The 10505-nt window shown below is 43.0% G+C and overlaps 1 protein-coding gene across 3 annotated transcripts in view; it reads right to left on the bottom strand.

Moving 5' to 3' along the window:
- Positions 1 to 10505, bottom strand: part of LOC146577125 (protein NLRC3-like) — a 308589-nt gene that overhangs the window by 179438 nt on the left and 118646 nt on the right. Inside the window, exon 11 of one of the 3 annotated variants that reach the window (XM_085268098.1) lies at positions 6379 to 6552. The exons of the other annotated variants lie outside the window; for them this stretch is intronic. Within the exon in view, the coding sequence (XP_085124224.1) occupies positions 6379 to 6552 (174 nt within the window). The remainder of the gene's footprint in view (positions 1 to 6378; positions 6553 to 10505) is intronic. 3 annotated transcript variants of the gene reach the window in all.

Here is a 10505-nt window from a genome sequence, read left to right as displayed (position 1 = left end):
AATTTGATCACAGATTTGCTGACTTCAAGACACACAGAGCCACCTTTCACATTTTTGCGGACCCCTTCTCCTTTGATGTGCAAGATGCCCCTTCTGTGCTTCAAATGGAGCTCATTGAGCTGCAGTGCAACTCTGAACTCAAAGCAAAGTTCAGGGAGGTGAGTGGAAAAGCAGACAAGCTTGGACAATTTTTGAGAGACTTGAGCCCTAGTTTCCCTCGGCTTTCCCGAATGTTCAAGCGGACCATGTGCCTTTTTGGTAGCACATACTTGTGCCAAAAGCTCTTCTCCACTTTGAACTTCAATAAGTCCAAGTACAGGTCCAGACTTACGGATGATCATCTTCAAGACATACTGAGGGTCGCAACTGCTTCCTCCCTCAGGCCAAATCTGGCTCGGCTATGCGAGAGGAAACGCTGCCAGGTCTCTAGCAGCAAGGAGTAGGCAAGAGAAGCCATGTTCAGAAGAACAGTTCATTTTCTCCAGTGTTCCATTCATGTTCAGAAGAAGGTTATAGAACTGTTAATACAGACATTTCAATCTAAACACAGCAGATATAGAAGACTGAAAAAAACACACAAGTTCACTGACTAAAAATATCTTATTATTATTTTATTTATGTATTACAGATTGATTTATTTTCTTATTAATTCTTAATTTGTTTATTTATTTTTCATATTTTATGTTAAAAAATAAAAAAAATAAAAAATAAAAGCCCTTTATGGGCCCTGTTAGAATCAATATTTCATTCTCATTCTGTTGTTTGAGAACAATAACAGAAAAATGTGCACTTGAGAACAAATTTATTGTGAATTCAGCTGTTCAGCCTATTCAGCCTTGTTTCATCCTTCTGTCAGTGTCACTGACTGTCACTGTGACTGTGGACATACAGCATGGGAAACATACACATGGCTGACACCTTATTAATTACACAGTGGCCACTATCTCAGGTATAGTACACCTGTGACCTAATAAAGTGTATCTAAAGTTACAAAATGTTGTCTCTGTCCAAATATTTACGGACCTAACTGTAGGTCTACTTTTAATGAAACTCTCAACATATCAGTTATCATTAATGTTCCTGCAAACAGACTCCTTGGAGACCCCTACATAAATATCCATGAACTATCCAGCTAGACTAGTGTGTCTGTCCCTGAAAATATTCCTGCATGTGTGATTGTTCATGTGTCATCTGCAGGAAACAAACAGGAAGTGAGTGAAAGACACAGGAAATGTTTCCAGCTCTTCCTCCTCTATCAGATTTTCTCTCCATACCTGAGAGTGTCCAGTCTCCAGCCTGGATCCTTCAGTCCAGCCGACAGCAGCTTCATTCCTGAGGGACCTGGATGATTGTAGCTCAGGTCCAGCTCTCTCAGATGGGAGGGGTTGGAGCTCAGAGCTGACGCCAGAGAAGTACAGCCTTCGTCTGTGATCAGACAGCCTGACAGACTGCAGACACACAAAACAACAATCTATCTGACAACAGTTGTTTTCTCTTTGTCACAATAACATCTATCCATCCATTGTAACTTTATTTATAAGTGACAATACCCAACAGACAACAACAGTCATCTGAAGCTGTTTAACAGTGTAAGGTGACCGCCTCCACTGTGAGCAGCACTTGGTGATGGTGGGAAGAAGAACTCCCTTTGACACAAAGATCCTCCCAGTGAAAACAGGCTCCAGGAGGAGCATCTACCATGACTGGTTGCAGGGTGAGGGGAAAGAGAAGAGATGAGCTCAGAGAGACAAGAACAAAACAGAGAGACAAAAGTTAAGGACATGCAGTAGTGACATATAAAAGCATCAGGAGTGAAAAGAGGGGAGAAGAGAGCAGAGCATCATGGGAAGTCCACCAACAGCCTGAGCCTATAGCAGCATAACTAAGTGATGGTTCAGGGTCACCTGATCCAGCTCGAACTATAAGTTTTATCAAAAAGGAAAGTTTGAAGCTGATCGTCAAAGTAGAGAGGGTGTCTGTCTCCTGAACTCAAACTGGGAGCTGCTTCCACACCCAGTCCAACATAGCCAGGCTTTCTTTGCTGCTTTGACAAAACCTCAAATCCCAGTCAGAGATGATGAGCATCACCACAGTGATGATCATTTCTCTGTAACCCAGGCTTTCTGCTTCAGGATCTGTGCACGCTCACAGAACAAGGAGACCTTTAAACATCATTTCACTAAATGGATGGACTGGGCTCAGCCTACAGATGAACTGGTGCCAGAGATCATAAAGAACATCAAACAGTCAAATTCAACACTTTTAATGGAAATATGAGATTAATGCTGCAGACAATCATGAAGCTGCTGAATTCATGAACATCAAGAATGCAGCGAGTGGTAAAATAAAGATTTGACCTCAGTGTGCTCAGTGTTCCTGTCTATTCCTAACATATTCCTAACATGATAGCTGCACTTTAGAGCTCTAAAACTGGAACTGACACATGTTTAAACTCTACATGTTACTCAGTACATTCAGTTCTGACACTCGCCCACAGTCCAACAAAGGAAACATGGAGATCACACCAGTTTGTCACCAAAGTCTAATTATTAGGGCAACTTAACCTGTTATTATCTCGTTAACTCATTAACTGATTAACGTCAGCAATTATTTTAATCACAGTTTTTAAAATCATGATTATTGTGAAAGTGCTCACTGGCTCTGAATATACTGTAGCTGGGTAACCATGGTTACCTGGGAGTTACAGAAACGTGCAGAACATGTGATTCATGTTGCACAGCAGTGGGACATTTGAAATACAGTCAGCACACTCAGTACAGATAGTGCATCAAATATGATGCTGCTGCCAGACGTCTGCCTTTGAACACGTCCCTGCATCGCGCACAACACCAAGGTTGCCATGGCAATCACAGCTGACAGGGACAAAGTTCACAGCTGGAAGCCTGCAGGTATATTTAACATGATGTATTTCTCAGTGTCCTGATTAGATTAGATTAGATTCATGTTTCAGCTCAGACTGACAGAAATATTTGAACTGCTGCTGTGTTAAAGGGAACACTGCTGTTAGAAAGCACCTGATCTGTTTCTGCACACTGAATGTTTTTTTTTTCTTTTTATAGTTACTAAATAATAAACGATATTGTGCAACACGCAAGATAGACAGCGCACAGTGTGCTTTGAGGCAGCAGCCAAGAAAGCTGTAGTCCGTGTCTGTGAATACCCATGTGTACACCTGTGTGCATACCTGTGTGGATCAGCATGCTTGCATTCCAAAGGTTTCTCCATGTAATGATCTGCTAGGGAGTGTGGGGAGCCACAGCCCTGTCCTCTATGGTATGAAGCAGGTATGGAGGAGATCAAAACTCCAGACATCCAGAGGCCCCCAGAACACAAGAGACCAAGGAAGACCCACAGAGGGGAAGCTGTGCCACTGTCCCAGTAAGAGCTAAGGAGAGTCCCAGATGAGGGCTCATTCAGCAGCCGCGGAGCAGAAGCCAGGGGGAGTTGCAGTGACGCGCCCGTGAGCTCCGCCGGCAGCCAGCTGTGCCTGAGTGACCGAGCCCCAGGCTGAGAGGCCGGGGGCACCCCACCTCGGAAATGGCCCGAGCGAGCCCCAATAAGTGGCCGCCAAGGAGTGAGCCGGTGTGTACCCGGACGCCCACCCCCAGATACAAAGAACCACCAACGCACCGACACCTGAGGGAGTCCGCCACCGGCAGGGGAAGTGGTGGTGGGTGGAGATAGGCCTCCAAACCTTGGAGGGCCCGAGATGTCCCCAGAGAGGTGGCGTCTGATACCCAACCTGACATATAAATACAAACATACAGGCACACACAGACACAAACATCCATTCCCACCCTCATGCTCTCATGTGCACTTCACACTCAACCGACGTGGAGACAGACATAAAGAGACGCTGTACACACGATCACACTCCCCAAGCGTACTCTACCAACCGGGTCTAGGTACCCTTGCCCCTGGAGGGGGGGAACTGCACCCAGACCCAGGTGGTGTTACCCTTTTCCCTGCGGTGGGGAGAGGCAGACCGCCCCGACTCCGCAGCAGCAGGGAGGCCCCACACCCCAGACCGCAGCCGGACAGCCAACTCCTCCTAGCCCCCCCGCTCCAGCAGGCCACAGAGAACGGGGGTGAGAGAAGACTCCAAACCTCCCTCCACCCGCTCATTGTAGTGTTGATGCATGTGTGTTCTAAGGTGCAATTAAAACCCAGGAGGGCATGGAGCTACCTGCCAGAGAGCAGCAGGTAAGCGCATAGTCCCTCCTGTTAGCCCTCAATGTCTACGTGTATTTAAAATTGAGATAAATGCAGTTCATGTTGTCAACTCAACCTGGACTGTTGAAAGAGTTTTTCTTTGTCTTGTTTCTGACTGAGATTCTCCAAAGGAAATCCAGCACAAACACACACTTCACACACTCAAAGTCCTGCACAGTAAATGAGCTGATGAGCGTTTGTGCTGCTGCCTGATAACAGAACAATAGTTCTGCTGCTTCCTGTTCTGCAAACACACATTTATAAATGTTCACTTGCTGTTGATCAAAGGTATGTTGGTGGCTCTGGACGCTGAGGGAACTTTGTAAAAAACTAGATTAAAGTCTGACTCCATCCTCCATTTAAATAACTCACAGCAACAACTGAATAGCTTTGCCTTTGTGTAGCTGACACTTCATTTTAATGTCCTTCTATTCTGGTTCATCTGGTCTCAGTTTCTATAAGCACACAGGTTTCATCAGGACTCTATGACCTCAGTAATCTTTGCTGGGTCTTAATGCTCTGAACAAAGCTGCACATCACAAGACTAAATAGAAATGAATCAGTCTTTCATTCTCACTGCTGTTTGACTTCAGCTCTCAATGTCCCACCATAACCCATGGAAAGAATTACTGTCCATCCAGGCTGCTGAACATGAAGCTGATGAAGGTGGAGTATTGTGAGGGCTGATGGAGATGATGATGAGAATCCAGGAGCAGTGGGTGGATGGCAGCATCAGCATGAAGGATCAGTGTGAGAACACATCATCATCCACAAAGGAAACCAGTCTGAGTGTCTGACGCTCTTGTTAGAAAGACGCAGTCCCAGCAGTTAGCTTGTCTGCTAGTTAGCTGAGAGCTAACTCACTTGTACATTGAATACCAAACTGTGTAAACCAGGGGTGTCAAACATATGGCCCGTGGGCCAAATCCAGCCCATGAGATAATTTCATATGTCAAATATGGATGAATTTTCAGGCTTGCTGATAATCAATGTGAGCAGGGCTGAGGTTTTATTCTGATGAGCAAACCATGTGGCCAAACACTTTCAGAGACAGACTGGGATCATACCATTATGTGAAAGAAGACATGTCCCATAGACAGCAAGGGTAGTGGTAGAGACCAGTACACAGAGAAATGGGAGCTGTACTGAAATGCAAGCGTGTCAGGAAAGAGTGAAAAGGCAAAATGAGCAGCATCTGGCTGCATTTCAGTGATATTGGAGACCACAAAGCTGAGTGCAACATTTATACAGGAGATATACAGGAGACGCTGAGAGTAGAACTGATAAAATTAGGAGCTGGCTAAAGTGAGACCCATTTTTATTTCCACCCATTTTCCACTGTGGAGGACAAAAGGTTTCAAACTGGTCCAGGTCTTAAACCTCACGTGTTCTTCCTAATAGCAGTAAATGGATAAAAATAAGGCTTTTATGAAAACACTGAATAAAACTTGCTGCCTTTAAAAAGACTAAATGTACAGTTCAGTATTGAATACTACATAAAATAAACTATATATAAAGTGTGTCTGAATGGCAGAGATGCAGAACTATGTGCATGTAGCACAGAGCCACGGCTCAGTGTCTGAATGAGTCTCACAGACCTGAATGTGCTGTTGAAGCCATTTATAATTATAACGTAATTCTTTACTCGTTTGATCTGCTCCTTACCACAAGCCACCAGACGTAGAAGGTTTTGGACTTTTAACTATATTTTCTGAAGTTTTACAACTTTTCTTACTGTTAAAAACCTCGTTATGGCCGTTCATGCTGTACAAAGTAATTAGACATGTGTGGTATCTACAGAAACGTCAGAATCTCAGCTAAAAGTTCACAAAACCATCTCAACAACCACCAAACAGCTAAAACAGCAGGTGAACAGATCACACAAAAAAGATGTAAACACAAATCCCCCTGATCATCTGTTTTTTAAACATGAAGCGTCGTTTTGGACGTTCATTTACTGCTGGTTCAGTGAATTTTGGTTGGACAGTGATGAAACCTGCAGTCTCAGAATCTGTGAGAAGTCTGCTTTCAGCATAAGAGTATGTTGCCCTTCAAAGCACCTCCACTTCTCCTCTTATTAGAGGACTGCCTTATTATTAATCTGCTAATTCTGTCAGTTGATGAAAGAAAAATGCTTGATCTCACCTGAGAGTTTCCAGTGTACAGTGTGGACTCTTCAGTCCTTCAGACAGAAGCTTCACGCCTGAATCCTTCAGGTTGATGTTACTCAGGTCCAGCTGTCTCAGATTAGAGGTCTGAGAGCTGAGACCTGAGGCCAGAGCTTCACAGCTTCTCTCTGACAGGTCACAGTGACTCAGTCTGAAAAATAACAGATAAACAATTACAAAAATAAAACACTTATGTTGAAGCGTAATGAGATACTATTATATTTAGCAATATTTCATCTTGTTTTGTCAGGAAACTGAGCACTGATGCAGAGCAACATGTGGAGAGAATCAGAGGAGAAGAAGTGAAGAGAGAACAGCAGTAAAACAACACTGAATTGTTCAGTGTGCTTTTGATATCAACAAAATGTGTCAAACTTCTTTATTTTGTATTTGTTTTAGTAGAATTGATGATTATCACTTAGATAACAACCACAGGCCAGGTCTAAATTGCACTTTGGTGACAGTTACACCCAGAAATATTTCAGAAATGTGGACAATTTGTGCTCCATTGTATTCAGTATTGAACAAACTGAGTACCGATGACCACTTAATATTTTTGATATTTCATTTGAGTTGTTCCACCTGATCTGTGTTAACTAGAATAAACATTTAAAAGCTAAAGCTATGATCACATATGTACTTACAGAGCTTTGTTGGAGGCTTTGACCACTGGCAGCAGCCTCAGTAGAGCCTTTTTAAAGGCTCGTGTTCACACTTAGATCATCGATTTCTACTTACATTTCTTTCTGGGAAAAATGGGGATTACTTTGAAAACAGGAACTATTTTCCCCAAAAATCAGCCCTGGATTAGTAAATCACTCCAACATGTTCTCAGGCAGAAGAAGCTGTCTTGTTATGAGGGAGAGAAGAAAAGCAGCTAAAATCAGGTGTAAAAGTAAAGCAGAGGATGAGCTGAATAAAGGACACTCAAGGCTGGCTTGGAAAGGAATGAAGTCCATGGTGGGGATGCAGAACAAGGAGCAAAGATGAATGTGATGCTGAATCAGCAGAAGACTTGGACTCATTTGATTCCAGCTTTGATATCATTGATTTCAATGAAGAGCTTTGTGATTGTAGCAAAGGGCTGGTAGCTCTGAGAGTCCCACTGATGAGGCGTTTGTGAAGGTTCGCAGTTATCTAAAGAGCTTAGAAAAAAAGGCATCTGGACTTCTTTAAGTTTTTTGAAGACGTTTCACCTTTCACCTCTCATCCAAGAAGCTTCTTTATTTCTAGGGTCAAATGGTGGAGAGTCCCAGATTAGCCTGTGTACAAACAGACTTCAGCCATATGAGAGTGAGTGTGAGTGAATGAGAGCACACACAGGACACTCTGATCTCTGAATGTGTGTGACGCAGTGAAAAAGAGGATTGTACTGGATATACTGTGACTGACAAACAGAGTTTAAAGAGAAAGGTGTTTGGATTAAAATGGATTATGCTAAAGTGAACGTGCTAATGAAATCTGGACTGACTGAAATGTGAAGTGAAGATAATTCAGATGTAAAAGAGAGAGAAACTGATAATAAGGTGGGGCTGGAGATCAGTGAAGGGCATGTAAACACCCGATTGGCTGAGTAGATATCAGATCGACAGTTTCACAGTTTTCCCTGTGGATTATAACTTTAAGAAGATGTGACATTCATCAAGGAATCCTGCTCTCCGGATTATTTCCACGAACACTGAGCTGGATCACATCTACAGTGCTGGAAGTGCCCGTCTCACCACCAACCTCTCTGTGCACATTCACTTTTTAACCCTTTGTGAGACACTAAAGGTGTAAATCTGAGTATTTATCTATGTTAGTGCGAACACCTCTAATAGGTTGGTTTAGTCTTTCCAAGTCATATCTTCCCTTAGCTCTGCGGTCCAGGCTCCTAAAATCATCCTAGTTTTACAAGCACTACAATCTAGAGGAGAGCTGCACTACCAGGTGTGACTGATGAGATCTGACCTGCAAGGATACTCATGTTTATGTATATCAGGACAAGCAGGGAAGACCTGGACATCAACTCTGTCAGGCTGCCTGAGTCCTCTCACCCACATCAGCTCAGAACTCTGCATTATCTACTGAGTCAGACTCAGAGGATCAGGGATCAGAAGTTCTACAAAGAGTAGAACCAGACTTCCTGTATAGAGGTGTGTGGGCCTACTGATCCACAGTGTCAGCACAACTTTCACATCATATTCATCTCAGCACAACTAAAACATGCTGACTGACCTCAGAGTTTCAAATCGACATCGTGGACTCTCCAGAAGAACACACAGCTGCTTCACTCCTGAATCCTGCAGGTTGTTGCAGTCTACACTCAGGTCCAGCACTCTGGGATACGAGGGGTTGGACTTCAGCGCTGCTGCCAGATAATCACAGCTGATCTCTGACAAATCACAGTCCTTCAATCTGTATAAAGAATGAAAGATGTAAGTTTATTAGACAAAGTGTGAGCTTGAAATCATTCAGTGTTTCATCATCTGTTCAGAGCTGAAGAAGGTTCAGAATGTAGAAGTTTAGAAAATGAAAACTCCAAACAGCTGAAGCCAACAGGAAGCAGCTTCAAGCTTTTTGCTCACGGTGCACCATGTAAAACCAGTTAAAAACAATAAATAAATGTTTAAAAAAAAAAGGAAGCAGCTTCAAACAAACACAACAAGAGAAAAAACTGAATGTTTCACATTAAAGTCGTACATTTCTCATAAAAACAGCACAAAGACTTGAAAAAGTCGTGTTTTTCCTTCCAGGAACAACAAGGCTTCACTTTTAAAGGTGAAGTGTGAAAGAAATGGACATATTTGAAGTCCAACACCTTTTTCCAGTCACATTATTAAAGCAGAAAAACTACAAGCTCATTTTCATTCCATCAAGTCATCTTCTGACCTGGACTAACAACACTGGTCTCTATGTGCAGCTGGCTGTGAGACCAGTGCTCAGGGAGCGTCTACAAAGTGCAACACTGAAAGAACATCACACACTCATTTGCTTCCATCATCCAACCTGAAGAGGAAACAGAGACGGCTCCCCTTCAAAGTAAAAGCTGCTCCTTTTGGACACAGTATCAAAGAAAGTCTACAGTATAACAGAAAAGACAGAACAAAGTTTTGGTTGTTTTTAAATTGTGCAGAAATGAAACTACACTAAGCTCAATTATGTGACAGACATTTCATCCCATGTCAGTTTGGCCTCATCCTGGGCCGGATTATCCAGCACACACTCTGACCACAGGCCCAGGGGCCACGCACAGCTGGGCTCCATCCAAGAGACAGGAAACAAACCAACACAATAATAAAAAGCACCATGTGATCTTCTTACATCTTCAAGACAAACATAGTAAAAACATGAGCATATTGGCATCGTTCTAATCCCATATGGGAGCTGCCAGTCACTGACTCACACTGCAAAACAGAATTGTTGAAGATTTAATTTTAATTTCAATTGAGATTTGATTTTTTTCTTGTGTGCAACACAGATTTTCTGTGTGCAGAGACGTGCCAGCAGCGCGCAGTTGCACGAGCGCAGCTTAGAGGGAACATTGGGCACCACCACAGTTCACTTCAACAAAACTTTACTTCAGATTTGTTTTCATGTTTTGATCCAGTGATGAGAGCCGTTTCCCCCATGTCCAGTCCTTGTACTAAGCTAGGCTAAACATGTCCAGGGCCTGTCTCTGTGCAGCTTTTAATCTGATGTTAATAAGGTAGAAATGGAGGAAGAAGAAAATGACTTCATCAATCAACATGCAGCTACCAACCCAAATGGTGAGGTGGTGGTTAGTTATTACTGTTGTTTCTGATCCCCTACATTATCCTACATTCAAATATATTCTCCAGCTACAATAGTGTTTGTGTTCCTAAAAGGATTTCATGAATGTGTTACTGTTCATGTCACATCTGTATGAAACAAAGAGGAAGTGAGGTTTATCCTTCATGATCACAAACTGTTCCAGCATGTAAACCTGAGATCTGTGTGGAGCAGCTGACCTGTACGATGTGCTCAACACAAACATTATTTACCATCAGTTACTGTGTGACTGAACCACGTGGGTGTATGAAACATCGCTTTCAGTGTTAATAGCACATGGCAACATTCAGACGTGAATCTATACAGTAACAC

Source organism: Mchenga conophoros, linkage group LG3 (genome assembly GCF_057382185.1).
Source record: "Mchenga conophoros isolate Kocher_MC1m ecotype Shallow Benthic linkage group LG3, M_conophoros_male_GT1.1, whole genome shotgun sequence".
NCBI lineage: Eukaryota > Metazoa > Chordata > Actinopteri > Cichliformes > Cichlidae > Mchenga > Mchenga conophoros.
The sequence above is the reverse complement of the archived record's forward strand: the minus strand, read 5'-3'. Positions and strand labels throughout refer to the sequence as shown.